At 60.8% G+C, this 14,433-nt stretch overlaps 1 protein-coding gene across 7 annotated transcripts in view; it reads right to left on the minus strand.

Moving 5' to 3' along the window:
- Nucleotides 1-14,433, minus strand: part of RALGDS (ral guanine nucleotide dissociation stimulator) — a 34,131-nt gene that overhangs the window by 14,442 nt on the left and 5,256 nt on the right. For 2 of the 7 annotated variants that reach the window (XM_070799529.1, XM_070799524.1), the window contains exon 1: nucleotides 9,434-9,707. The exons of 3 other annotated variants lie outside the window; for them this stretch is intronic. In XM_070799529.1, coding sequence (XP_070655630.1) covers nucleotides 9,434-9,616 — 183 coding nt within the window. In that variant the 5' untranslated portion in view covers nucleotides 9,617-9,707. Of the gene's footprint in view, nucleotides 1-9,433; nucleotides 9,713-14,433 lie in introns of those variants that run through there. 2 more of the 7 variants (XM_070799525.1, XM_070799523.1) reach the window with 2 other exon arrangements.

The raw sequence follows: 14,433 nt of genomic DNA on the forward strand, positions 1-14,433 counted from the left end.
CACAGCCTGCTCTGGTCCTGAGCGCCGCGCCCCCCGCCCCCACCCACCCCGACTCCCCCGTGCCAAGACGAGAATGGTTCCTGGTCATTTCACAGGTGAGTACACCACAGCGGAGGGAGCTGGGAGGGACCACCTGTCCATGGGCACACCAATGTGGTCAACTGAACGGCAGACCCGGGAACCAAGGCCCTGACTTGGCCAACTGCCCCTGGGGGCCCTGGTCCCTCCCCGGGGGCCCCCCTCCACAGCTGACCCCCGCCCTGGAGTCAGCACCCTGGCTCTGCGGCAGGTATGGGCATCTTCAACGGCCACAAGCCGAGGCGCCTCCTTCCCCTTCTGCTCGTTCATGGCCTCGCGCCTCTTGGGCAACCACGGAGTTCCCAGTTCCCTGCCTGTCATCATGTGCACGGGCACAGCATGAGAAGGCTGGCGCCCGGACTTCCACAGAACCACAAACCACAGGACTTGCCCTGGGCCAGGAGTGGGGGGTGGGGTCATCTGGCAGCTCCTGGACCCCGGGCAGAGAGGCCCCTGTTTTAAAAGGTAGCTACCCCTCCCGCGGGGCAGACAGGCTTTGTTGGGGGGGGCTTCACCAAGGCCTGATCAAGGCCTTGGTCACTGCTGCCCTGGGGTCCACACGGTCTCCTCTCCCACTGCTCCTGACCAGGGATGAGGTGAGCTGGAAGTTGGGGAGGGTGGAGAGGGGGGTGGGGGCTAGGAGTAAAGAGACAGAACTCTGCAAGTTTAGGGAGGAGCGGGGAGGTGCTTGCTGACAGGGGGCCATCAGTCACAAGGTCAGTGCCGGTAGCTGGGATCACGGGTCACTGCCCCCCCTCAGAGAAAGCCCAGTGAAAGCGCTGACTCAGCCTGGGCCCCGCCAACAGCCCTTCCCTAAAGCCCGCTGCCTCAGCTGGGGCCCTGGGTAGGAACCAGGTGCCCAGGGTCCTGTACCCCCGGACATCAGTGCCCCCTGGGCTCAGGGCTGAGGTGGGCGGGTGGCTGGGCCTCTTACCTCCTACCTCCAGGGCTCTGGGAGGGTTCCGGGAGGCCTGGAAAGCCATCCTCCGGAAATCCACTTCCTCTGACCTGAGGCCGCCCTCCCACTCCGGGCATCGCACCAACGGGAAAGCCAGGGCAACATGCCGGGGCTCCTGGCCCTTTGCCTCCTCCGGAGAGAGAGCCAGGCGTTTCTGGGAAGTCAGCAGGGAACCCACAGGCGGAGGTTCCCCCAGCCTGAGCACACCCTCCCACTCCACACACCCCTACAGCCCACACTCAGGCAGGTCAAGCCCTGCCATCCGGAGGAGAAATCCCCCGTCCTGAAGCAGAAAACCCCAGACAGACGCTTAGCGTCCTCCCCGCCTCACACATCCCTCCCCCACCTAGAGGAGGCCACGGTGCTGGGTGACGTCAGGGGCCTGCCATCCACCTGCCAGGCCAGGGCCCTGTCCACCCACCTCTGCGTCTCCTCTGGGGCTCTCGGGGGGCGGGGAGGGGGGGTGTCCGAGGCTGCCTCCTACAAAGGCGGCCACCCACCCTGGAAAGGCCTGTCCCTCCCCTGGGGATTCCAACCACTTCTGGTCCAGCCGGGAGCACGACAATGTCCTAAGCACACAGATCACTGGCAGCCACCAGACGCGCCTGCCAGAGGGCACTGGACTTGAACCCTGAGGGTGCCCACCTGGTTCCCAGGGAGCTCCAACAGAGCCTGCTGGACGGAAGCACCCCCCGGCCAGGCCGTTCCCCAGGCGGGTCTAAATAGCGGCTCCGCAGTGAGTGAGCCGGTCTTCGCGGGCAGCGGAGCAGCTGGCCAGCCCTGCCCGGGATTCATGTAATCCTCCAGCCCTGCCCCCACCCGAGGGGCCCCTCCCGCCAGCCGGGTGGGGGGCGGGGCAGGACGCTGAGAGCCGCACAGGCTACGCCAGGAAGGGGGGGTGGGCTCACCGCCCCATCACACAGATGGGGAGCTGCACCAGCCCCGCGGAGCCCACCCACCCTGTCCCCCCACCCCGGGTCCCTTCACAGCAGCAGCAACAGGAAAAAAAAAAACAAAACACCAGATCATCCAAGCAGCGCAGAAAGCAGGCGCCATTTAAACCAACTACGGAGAGACAACAGCGGGGAGGGCTCCCAAGCGAGCTGCGGGGCGGGGGGGCGGCCTGGGCACAAAGCGGTCGAGCGGGGCATCAGCTGCCCGCTCCCACTGCTCTTCCAGGGCCAGAGAAGGAGAGTGGCCAATAGCATTTGTCCCCGGGACCCTCTGGGGCAGGAAGGGCAGGGCCCTGGCCCCAGCAGGTGACCCATCCTGTTAGCAGAGCAGACAGCGCACAGGCCTGGGGACTGGGAGCCCACGTGGGCGGTACCAAGCCCCCGTCATGCTCTGGCTGCGGCTGGGGGCCACAGGGGGAGGGAGTGGGCAAGCAAACAGCAGATGCCCCGAGGGGAGGTGTCCATAGAGTTGCCCCGAGCTCTTGAAAAAAATTGAAAGTGTTCGTGGCTCAGTTGTGTCTAACCCTTTGTGACCCTGTAGACTGTAGCCCGCCAGGTTCCTCTGTCCGTGGACTTTCCCAGGCAAGAATACTGGAGTGGGTTGCCACTTCCCTTTCCAGGGGATTTTCCCAACCCAGGGATTGAACCTGCCTCTCCTGCATGGCAGGCAGATTCTTTACCGCTGAGCCACCTGGGAAGCAGCGGAAAACAACTCTATGAGGGCGGCCGTGTCCTCAGAGGATAGCGCCTCCCATCCCGCCCCAAGCAGGCACCCATAGATGTGTCCCCGGGGCCCCGCGGGACCCAGCTGGCAGCTGCCCAGGCTTCTACCACCTGGGTCTGGAGGGAAGGTGGTGAGATACTGCCGGGCCCTGGTGAGCAGAGGCCAGCAGGATGGGCACCAGGGTGCCCCACAGCACCCCCACCACCCCGTCCCTCAGAGCACAGCCCAGAGGCTCAGGGACAAGGAAAGGGCTGGGGTGGTGGCGTATGTTAGGGCACCACCTGATCAGCCTTCTCAGGGTGATGGGCAGCAAGGTGCTGTGTCCCCAGCTGACTGCAGGCCGAGCCCCAAGCCCCGTAAGGCAGAAAAAAACAGATCAGCCAGGAGCTGATTCCACCCGTATTTCAGGCTAGACCCGCTGGGACCCACTGGACCTTTCCCAGCCCCGCCGTCTCCTGCAGGAAGGTGCTCGTGCCTGCACACGTGGAGGTGGCCCTTCTCCCACCCTGGGGACCCCTGCACTCCCGTTCGCCTGTTCATTTCTGGTGGAAACTACACCAGAGCCACGCAGGGCCTCCAGATCCATGGATGCCTCCGGCTGCAGGATGCTCCCTGCCCCAGGGGACCTGGCTGAGGGGGAAGGCAGGTGGAGAAGGAAGGCTTGAACCCACACCATGGTCTCCCTGTCCCCCCGACCCCTGGGGGGCAGGGGCTGCACATGGAGAAACCTGGTCTCGCTCAGGTCCGGCTGGGTGAGGCGGGTGGTGGTGGGCCCCACATGCACAAGCTCACTGCTCAGGGACCTCATGGCACCCTGCTGAGCTGCTGCTGAGGGCCACTGAGTCACAGAGGTCCCCCGAGGCCTCAGCCGGCCACTCACCAGCACCTGCAGCCCTGGGCACACGAGGCCCCTCTCCAGTGCCCACCGGGCCCCAGGGTGCTGTTTCTCCTGCAGGGCTCTGCTCCCAGCGTGGCTGAGTCCCGCAGCCCCCGGCCTCAGTGAGCCTGTCTGAGAGAAGGGGCCAAGGGCAGCAGCAGTCAACAGGATGAGGCGGGGGGTCACGAGAAGGGACAAGCGTGGGGAAGGACCAGCCCCAGGAACGCGGCGTGAGGACACTGTCACTGGCGAGGCGACACGGGGCACGGGGCGGGGAAAACCTCTTGGGAGACCTGCCAGACGCCCTGGGAACCTGGGGGAGGGCCAGGTGAAAGGGACGGCGGGTCATTCTAAAAGTGCCAGGAGGAGGGAACCAGGCCTGCGGCTTTCTGACCTCTCAGCCTTTTGCTGGAATGCCTTTTGTTGAAAAACACGAGCGCGATCAGCATCAGAGGCAGCTGCTCTGCCTTCCGGAACACAGGCTCCTGGGTTTGAAGACCAAGTTGCACGCCCATTTTACACAGGTGGAGACTGAGGCCCAGGGGAGACGGTCAAGGGACCTGGTTCATCTCTCAGCATGTGTGCCCAACAAGGCAGGGAGAGTGAAAGTGCCAAGTGTGCGTGACCCTCCTGGTGTGCAACAGGGCCTCGCCCTCCAGCCTGCCCCACCTCAGGTGGGTGGCCTGGGCCCTGGGCCGGAATAGAGCCCAGCTGAGGGCGGACAGTCAGTGCTGGATAGAGGTGGGCCACACTCCTGGTACCCGGGTACCACACCCCAGAGGCGGCCTTGATAGGGGGAACCACACGAGGTGCCTGGGTGGCAGGACAACCAGAGAGCTTAGTGACCCCAGAAACTGGCATTTGGGGACTGGCCTGGCCTGAGCCCCACAGAGGCTGACCCATCTTCCCAAGAACCTTCCTGGCCAGCTTGAGCTTCGCTGCTCATCAGCATTTAGAAGAGAAATGTGCTTCCGGGGGAGGAGGGACCAGACTCCAGGCTGGCCTTGCCCACTCAGGACCAGCTCCAGACTGTCAGGCCTCCAGAGACCAGGCCTGCAAGGGGGCCTGACTGGTGGCAGCGGAGGGGAGGGGCACCTGTCTCGGGCGGGGGGAGTGCCAGGCAGAGCTGGCTGACAACACCACCACGGGCCACAGCATCCAGCACGTGTGGGCATCTCCTGGATGCCACGCCCCTCACACGCCCGTCACATGTAATCCTCCTGACACCTCACTTATGGGTGGGAGCTGATCTCCGTCAGGAGCCAGGAAGAGGCAGCCAGGGCAGGACTGAACCCCGGCCTGGGCCCCTGGTGTCCGTGAAGACACACCCAGGCCTCTGTGCTCCACCTGGACCGTAGCTGCCACAGCCAGTCACAGCGTCCACGTGGAGTCCAGCCCCTGCTCAGACAGATGCTGGAGGGAGACCAGAGACGGGCCAGGCCTCTTCAGATCACACAGCAGGTGGGGGGGAGGGGCGTGCACCAGGGCCCAGCACCCTCAGACCCCCACCTCTCCACTGAGACGGGTCTGGTGAGGGCTCCTGTCGCGGGGTGGCCAAGGCAGCCAAGACCCAAGCTCAGCTGTAAGAACCTGGCCTGGGAGCACCGCGCTGACCGGGCTGGCCAGTGTCCTCTCGGAGCCCTGGGCACAGGCACTCCCCTGGCACCTTGTCAGACGACATAATGGTGGCCGGCATGCCTAGCCGGCCCTGACACGGTGCCAGGCACTGGTGGGGACCGCTTTGTCAGGCTGCCTGTCTTGTTCAGGCCTCGCCAGAACCCTAAGTGGAGAAAGTGGCATTAAGCCCATTTTACAGATGAGAAAACCAAGGTTCAGGGAACGAGAGCAGGTCGAGGGCTATGAGGGGCTGAGCCAGGCTTCCAGCCCAGCTCTCCTCCCTTCAGAGCCCAAGTCTGGACCAGCCTACGTGGAGCTGCCCCCCGGGGTCAAAAAGCCAACATGCCTCCAGGCGAGACCACAGAGCTGGCTGTGCCAGCATCCGAGGCTTCCCAGGGGAGCGGGGGTGGCAAAGAAAATGTCGGGTCACACCTGCTCCCAAGAGCTCCTCAAACCCCGCCCCCCTGCTGGGCACCCCTGCCCGGCTCCCCAAGCACCATACCCCTCCCCCGCCACAGGCTGGCCAACAGATGGAGACTGCGGCCACTCAGAGACCCCCTCCTACACCAGGCTGCAGGTTTCAACTCCCACCTCCGCAGCACTGGGTTGAGGACAGTGACTTCGCTGGAGCCACAGGTCCAATAACGCAGCGCTTCTGGGTTTGGGAGGCTGGGCAGCACGGTGCCACGCATGGGGACCATCCGGGCAGCTGGTCCTCGACTGCCTGGGTGCAGCCTCCTGAAACCACCCCACTGGCCGCTCGAGGGCTGTGGGTGGCCGTGCTAAGTCCCCTTCCAAAAGCTCCTCACCAGCAGTGAAGACGGGGCCTGCAAACAGCTAACTGCTGCAAACAGCTAACTTCCAGGCTGACTCCTCCCAGTGCTGATCCCCACCACTCACTCCTGCTCCAGGGCCATCCTGGAGCCTCTGAGGAAAAGACCAGACCAGTGCTGGAGAAGTCCCTCCCCCAGATAAGGAACAAAGACAAAGACGCAGTACCAGCCAGACTGGCCCCCACCTGCCTCTTCTCCTAAGGAGGAAAGCAAGATGGGAAGTGGGGGGCCCAGCAGGTGGCAGCCGGTCAGTCCTCCTCTTGAACTTGACAGGCTCTGCAGCTATCCAAGGCTGTCCCCTTGGAGTCTGCCAGGAAGCCTGCTTGGAAGAGGATGGTACACAGGCTTTTGCACACACACACAAACATACACACACACACCCCTTTCAGATCATGCCTCTTGGCCTGAGGCTAATGAGTCCTGGGGGTTAGACTAGAACCCTGCACACCCTGAAATCCAGAGAACAGACAATGGGGAAGGAGGCAGGGAGGCTGGAGGGAGACAGGTTTCCCCCTCACATCTCTGAAGCCCTCCTCCTTTCATTCCACGCCCACGCTGAGCTCAGGGCTTCTAGGCTTACGGCCTGGGGTCAGAATCCCGCCCCTGCCACTTGGCAAGTTTGTGCAACTTAGTGCCTTGGTTGTTCCATCTGTTAAAAGGACGGCAGGCAATTGTGACCCCAAACAGACCCCATGCATGCACACTACTCAGCGCAGAGCCTCCCACCAAGCGCAGCCTCATACGAGATATTATTTAAACTCTCAGGGTCCAGCTGTGGGCTTATTTCTTCCCTGAAACTCTTCCCCGTGTCTTTTGGCCCAAAGCACTTTCACCTACCTCGGGTCTCTAAGCACCCCTACCCTTCACTGACCATGGGGCTTCTGAGCTGCCTGGGCCTGGTTCTGGCCCCTCCACAGCTCCCCCGTCCTCCAGGGACACTTGTAATGATCTCACCGTGAACCCTGTCCTTCTCCGATCCCCGTGGGCTCTTGTACACAACAGGCGCCCAGCAGAGAACACAGCCCAGGTTCAAATCTGGGCTGCACTCTCGCTGGCTGCACGTATGGTCAAGGACTCTACTTCTCTGAGCTCCAGCGTTAATCACTCAGTACAACTCTTTCTGATCCCATGACTATAGCCCGCCAGGCTCCTCTGTCCATGGGATTCTCCAGGCAAAAATACTGGAGTGTGTTGCCATTCCCTTCTCCAGGGGATCTATCCAACCTAAGGATCGAACCAGGTCTCCCGCACTGCGGGCAGATTCTTTACCACCTGAGCCACGAGGGAAGCCCTCTGAGCTTGGCACATAGTCAAGAGGGTTGGTCAAAGTGAGCTTGAACGAGGGAGTCATGGCTGCAGCCAGTATGTGCTCCAGACTCTGGGACCCATCCCCGCCTGGCTGAGTTGGTGGCCTGCGTGGAGACGGGGGCGCGAGCCCAGGGACTTCCACGAAGCACGGAACCGTGCCGGCCGAGCTGGGTCAGCAGTGGCTTGGCTCCGAATCATGAAGACGAGCAGATGCCCAGATGTTCGAGGACATCTGGCAGCCCCGAGAGGGAAGGATGGGGCAGAGGCTTGGTAGGAAAAGGGGGCCTGGGGAGGAAATAGAAACTGCCTCGTGGTTTCCAGACAGGACAGGGACCACAGGCGGCCGCCTCAGCTCTGGCAGGCGACCGCAACCAGGAAATTGGCTGTGGGGGGTGGAGGGGGGCGGTGTTGGCAGGAGGGACAGGGACTCCCCACGCCCTCCCCCAGCTCACGGTAAATGGTCATTGTGTTTGGTTTCCGGCAGTGGCCTTCTGTCCTGCCAGGACCCTGGCTTTCCTACACTAGCCAGAAGCTTCCACTTTGATATCTAAACAGCGGCCGCGGCCTGGAGGCCAGTGCTGGGGCCAGAAGGGAGAGGCGAAAGGGGGCAAAGGCAGGCAGACCCCCGGGCAGGGGCAGGCCTCAGATCTGCACTCTCCCTCGGTTCCTTGGGGATACAGATGGATAGGGGGAGGGAAGGAGGGAGGAAAAGCAGCCTGGCGGCCTGCCCCTGTGAGTGCGCCGGCTGGACCCTCCAGCACACAAAGCCCGAGGAGCTGCCAGACATAATGAAAGTCAGATGAGCGCTGGGCTGGTGTCAGGCCTCCCGCCCCCACCCTCCCAGGGGTCTCGTTCCAGCCACCAATGAAGACCAGAGCTGTGGGTGGATGAGGGTCGGGGAAGAGGCCTGGCCCCGCCACCCGCCAAGCTCACCAATAAAGGGTCTCCCAGGCCTGCGTCCTCCCAAGAGTTCCCTCCCCCCTCTCCCCACTCCCACACTGGACAAGATGTGCTTTATCCTCCCGTAACTACGCACCCAGACCCTGTCTAGACACTGGGGTCACACAGAGAGAGGCCCAAGACCCAGGCTGGCAATCACAGCTCACCGGGGCCTAAAGTAACAACGTGGGGATACCAGCATGAGGGATCAGGACCTCCACTGAGCCCTCTGACCCAGGAACGGCCTCCCTCCGTTCAGGCCCCAGCCCCTGGATTCTGCTACCTTAGTCCCAGGTAGGGGGTCAGAGTCACGGTCAGGCGGGAGGAGGGAGAGGGCACTGCTCCCCATGACCCACTGGCCCCCTCCTCCCAACAGCGCACTAGAAACAGGAGTCCAGCCCTCATCGAGTTCATGAGAGGCACACCCCCCTGCTGAATCCTACCCGACCTTCACAAATTCAGGGTGGAAGCGCATTTTCTAATCAAGTAGAAGGGAGTCACCCCTCCATCTGAGAGGCCCTTGCCCCAACCTCCCGGCCTGGACACCTGGCCCACAGGTTGGGGGCCTGTCTCCCTCCTCCCGCCCAGCCTTTTGATCAGCCCTGAACATCAGAATCCACTTCTGCCCTCCAAAGGGGCTGCCTGGAAGGCCACTGTGGTCCTAGCCACCCCTGAGGATTCCCGGAGGCCACCGCCCTAATCACTAGTGCACCACCTGCGTTTCCAAGCCAAACCGCCTAAGCAGGCCCCCTGGCTGGCCACGGGGATGAAGTACGGCCCAGCCCTGCGGCCGGGAAAGGCAGACTCAGAGCAGACGGAGACCGCCCGCGGGAACACGTCTGCCCGGGTTGCAGGGGCAGCGGGGCGGGCAGGCACTGGGACGGAGAAGGGTCCCAGAGCCGGATCTGGTCCCGAAACTGTTTTGCCCGCCGGGCGGCCGCCCCTACGTCCACCTGGCTGCCCAGGGGGTGGGCGCAAGGAGGGCGTTTCTGCGGAAGGACTCTCCCGCCGCGCAACTCCTGGGCTGGGGGGTGGTAACCACCACCACCGCCGCCACCACCACTCGCGGAGGGCGATCCGCTAAGCGCGCTGCGTCCCCACCCACACCTCGCTCGGCCGAGCGCCGGGCCGGCGAGGCTCACCCACCTCCAGGCGCGGCAGGTCAGGGTCGAGCTGCGTGAAGCTGTTCAGCACCACCGGGCAGCTGTCGGGGCCGCCCACCTCCAGGCGCACGGCGTCCCACACGCTGCGGCTCCGCCTGGAGCCCGGAAACAGCGACTCGGCGCCGCCCGCAGGCCCGGCCGCCTCGGCCCACATGCGCTGCACCATGGGCGGCTCGAAGCGGCGCGGGCGGCCGGCCGGGCCGAGGGACCCGGGGCGGCGCGGGCGCGGGGCCGGCCCGGCGCGCAGCGGGGGCGGCGGCAGCGGGCCGCGCGGCTCGGCGCTGCCTGCGCTCTGCGCGCGCCAGCCGGCCCCGCGGAGGTCAGGCCGGGGGCGGGGCTGGCCTCCGGGGGCGGGGCTGGCCTCCGGGGGCGGGGCTGGCCTCCGGGGGCGGGGCCTGCTGCTTCGAGGGTAGGGGCTGGAGTCGCCGGAGGGGCGGGGCTGGAGACGCTGGAGGGGCGTGTGCACGCGCGCGCGCGAGCGTTCCCGCGCGTGTTGCCGGCTGTTTGCGTCTTAGGGAAGAGCACGTGTCGTGTGTGTGTGTGTGTGTGTGTGTGTGTGTGTGTGTGTGTGTTGCGGCTCCTGTTTGCGTCTTAGGGAAGAACATGTGTGTGCGTGTGTGTGTGTGTGTGTGTGTGTGTATGTGTGTGTGCGTGTGTGTGTGTTGCGGCTCCAGATACACACCACAGTTCGGCCCTTTGTGCGGGCGCGGGTGCCATGCACGGGTTGCGTAGGTGTGTGGGGTACGCGTTGACATGTGGCCAAGCAGTGGGTGTCCATCTGCGACAGACTCCAGTTAAGCCCCTCACTAGCTCTGTGACCTAAGACAAATTGCTTAACTTCTCTGAGCTTCAGGTTCTTCATCCAGGAAAGTCACAGCTGGTAATCGCTGTATGGCACGCTCTCAGCCAGGTGCCTCTACCTGGCTATGTGCTCCTGAGTCCTGGAGTCAGGACCGGGTCCTCCCTGCACCCCTGTATTTGGCCGTCCTGAGGGTAAGGATTATGACCAACCTAGACAGCATGTTAAAAAGCAGAGACATTACTTTGCAAACAAAGGTCCGTCTAGTCAAAGTTATGGTTTTTCCAGTAGTCATGTATGGATGTGAGAGTTGGACTATAAAGAAAGCTGAGCACCAAAGAATTATTTTGAACTATGGTGTTGCAGAAGACTCTTGAGAGTCCCTTGGACAAGGAGATCAAACCAGTCCATCCTAAAGGAAATCAGTCCTGAATATTCATTGGAAGGACTGATGTTGAGGCTGAAACTGCAATACCTTGGCCACCTGAAAAGACCCTCATGCTGGGAAAAGTTGAAGGCAGAAGAAGGGGACGACAGAGGATGAGATGGTTGGATGACATAACCGAGGCAATGGACATGAGTTTGAGTAAACTCCAGGAGTTGGTGATGGACAGGGAGGCCTGGCATGCAGCAGTCCATGGGGTCGCAAAGAGTCGGACACGACTGAGTGACTGAATTGAACTGAGGGTCAGGGTGTGGTGCTGGGGGAAGGGCCTCTGCCAGGGCTATGTCAGCCCTAAGGCTACCCGGAGGAGGTACCGGCAGAAAGGAGATGGAGGAGGGGCAGTCAGGGGAGTAAGGGGGAAGAGTCCACACTCAGCATGACCAGCTTGGGTGTCCACATTCAAGAGTGAGGGGTCACGAGGGACTCAGGCCAGCCACGCACCTGCCACTAGCCTGGCTGGCTAGGACCCCTGGAAGCTTGAGTACTCGGGGTGTCCAGGTAGCCTGCCCTTGAGGATGCTGAGGGCTGGCTGGGGAGCCTCAGCTGCTCTTTCTAGAAACCAGTGAGAACGTCCCTCTGTTAGGTAGGTGAAGACTTCAGGCAGAACAAACAGCACTCCTGGCTAAGCCCAATTTGCATAGGGCAGGCCCAGGTGGAGGAAAAAACATAAAAGGAGGAGCCAAAGCGCTTTCTCTCTGGACTCTCTCTCCCACGTGCACGCGCTCTTTTCTTAGATGTCACGCGAGTGTATGTTCCTCGGTTCTTTGTCTCGTCACAACAAAGATTTGGAGCAACGGACATTAAAGCCCTTGGCGTGTCACAGCTCTCGGGTCTTGGACAAACCCTGCTACAGCTCTTAGGCAAATCAGTGTTACAGCTCCATTTTATTTAGAAGATAGCAGGAGAATCCAAGACTTGAAGAGAAGAGAATGGAGCAGTGTGTGGGGAGGGAGAGAGAGAGAGAGAAAGAGAGAGAGAGCGCGCACGCACGCGGGGGAGAGAGAGTCCTTGAGAAAGCGCTTTGGCTCCTCCTTTTACTTGTTTTTCCTCCACCTGGGCCTGCCCTATGCAAATTGGGCTTAGCCAGAAGTGCTGTTTGTTCTGCCTGAAGTCTTCATTCTGGTCCTCGGACCTTCCTTTGACCTTCCTTGTCTTTTAGCCACCGCCATTTTGGACTCCTTTTCCCTATTCTACCTACCTAACACCTTCCTCACACCAACACACTGCCCAGGCCTGCCCTGCCTGGCCTCAGTTCTCAGCCCTCTCAGTGGTTGGTGGTCGCTGTCAGCAGCCCTGGCAATGCCACCCACCTCTCCAGAACTGGTTCCGTATCGCTGGGCCTCAGTTTCCCATCTGCAAAACGAGGGGGTGGGTCTGGACTCCTCACTCCATAAGCATATCTGGCTCACCCACCCTGAGCCCCACCGCAGGTATCCATGGACAGCAGGGACCCAGCCGCTCCCTCTGACCTGTGTGCCCACCAGATGTGCAGCCCACATCTGCAGCAGGTGCACGGTCCTCCCTCAAGCACAAGGAAGGCTTTGACAAAGACCCACGGAAGACAGCTTGAGGACTTCTATTAAAAACCTTCATGCCATGAAAAAGCATGCATATATGCATGACCGAATCCCTTTGCTGTACACTTCAGAAGTTAAGATAACATTGTAAATCAACTCTGCTTCAATAAAATAAAATTTTAGAAAACACTCATGCCCTTAGATTTGACAACCTCACTCTTAGGAAGTAACCTTGAGAAAGCGTTCAGAGTGGGGACGTGGATTTCCACGTACTGCTCTGGATGTATACTACTCTGCCAAAGGAATTACAGGCTACAGGGCCTCAGACAGTAAAGAATCCTCCTGCAATGCAGGAGCCGTAGGAGACACGGGTTTGATCCCTGGGTCGGGAGGATCCCCTGGAGAAGGGAACAGCAACCCACTCCAGTATTCTTACCTGGAGAATTCCATGGACAGAGGAGCCCAGCGGGCTACAGTCCATGAGGTCACAAAGAGTCGGACATGACTGAGAAACTAACACTTTCACTTTCAAGGGAATTCACTCAAACACTCTGCACAGGCTCAGACCCCACATGCCGTGACCCACCACAGGAGGACCATCACACAGGAAGTCGTTGTCCAGTCGCTCAGCTGTGTCCAACTCTTTGCAACCTCATGGACTGCAGCACGCCAGGCTTCCATGTCCTTCACCATCTCCCAGAGGGAGATGCTCAGCTGTGAAAGTGCAAGTGAAGTTGCTTCGTGGTGTCCAACACTTTGTGACCCCCTGCCAGGCTCCTCCGTCCATGGGATTTTCCAGGCAAGGATTACTGCAGTAGGTTTCCATTTCCTTCTCCAGGGGACCTTCCCGACCTAGGGATTGAACCGGGGTCTCCCACACTGCAGGCAGACTCTACCGTCTGAGCCACCAGGGAAGCCCACAAGTCAGAAACCCAGGATACAGCACATGCTTTCAGAAGCTGATGTTACACGTGTGCATATGACTACAGGGACCTACTTTGCCAAAGTAATGGTGGTTATCTCTGGGTAGTGCTACACATTTCTTAAGTCTCAGAATTTGCTAATTTTTCTAAAATATTTTAGTAATCACACATACATAATAATAAACACTGGGTTTTGTTTGTTTGCTGTTTTTGTTTTTAAAGCAAGATTTGGCTTGGGGCAGAGATCCCAAGAAGGCTGTCTAGGAAGCCCCAGGGGAGAGTGAGATGGGTAGGGCATGTATGTTCAGAGAGGAATGAGGCTCTCTAAGAGAAGTGAGGGGTGACCTCCAGGCTGGACACTGCCTCAGGCTAGAAACTTCTGAGTCAGTCTCTCAGAGCCTGGGGAACTAAGCACCTGACTGCACTCACTTTCTCTCTTCTGGGTTCCTTTTATCTCTTTTCTCCCAGGGAGGGGCCTGGCAAGCAAGCTTCTGCCCACTTTCCAACTGGGGAAGAGGCCCACAGAGGCCAAGTGACTTCTGAGTGCACCAGGCTCACCACCTCTCTGACTCTGAAGGTCAAGGGGACTGGGGTGAGGGGGCCCAAGCCGACTGGAGAGGTGAGAACAGGGCGCTCCATCACCACACCACACAGCAACACAGCCGGCGGGGCTGCCTCCCATCCCGCTACCCAGACAGCATCTGCTTGGAGGAGGTTGGGGGGTTGGTTTCCTCTGGTTGGTGTCTGTCTGATTAGTGTCTGTCCCCCTCCCTGCTTTGGGGGTCTCCTCCTGGGTCCTGAGAAGCTTGCTCACTGCTCCAGCTGGCTACACACACACACACACACACACACACACACACACACGGTCCTAGTTCCCAGGGGTGCAGTGTAGTACAGAACCCAGCACCGAAACGCCTGGGTTTGAAGCCCAACTCCACTCCTTTCTTTGTGTGGCCCTCCCTTCTAGCCAATGCCCACCCCCACCCACCCTGCCCCCGCAAGTCATATGTGCCTGTATTTCCAAGGCACAGCTTTCTCCTGCTTAGCAAAGGGACAGCACAGGTAAAGCACCTCAACGGGGGCCGAGAAGGGACTCCCCTGGTGGTCCAGTGGCTGAAACTCTAAAACTCTGTGCTCCCGATGCAGGGGGCATGGGTTTGATCCCTGATCGCGGACCTGCCGCAACTAAGACCAATGTGGCCAAATAAATAAATATTAATAAAACCAAACCAGGGACTGAGAATCCCCGGGCACCTCTCCCCAGCCCCCAAGCACCTCGTCTCATGATGTTCCCTCAAA

This window comes from Bos indicus, chromosome 11, assembly GCF_029378745.1.
Source record: "Bos indicus isolate NIAB-ARS_2022 breed Sahiwal x Tharparkar chromosome 11, NIAB-ARS_B.indTharparkar_mat_pri_1.0, whole genome shotgun sequence".
In the NCBI taxonomy this organism is placed as follows: domain Eukaryota; kingdom Metazoa; phylum Chordata; class Mammalia; order Artiodactyla; family Bovidae; genus Bos; species Bos indicus.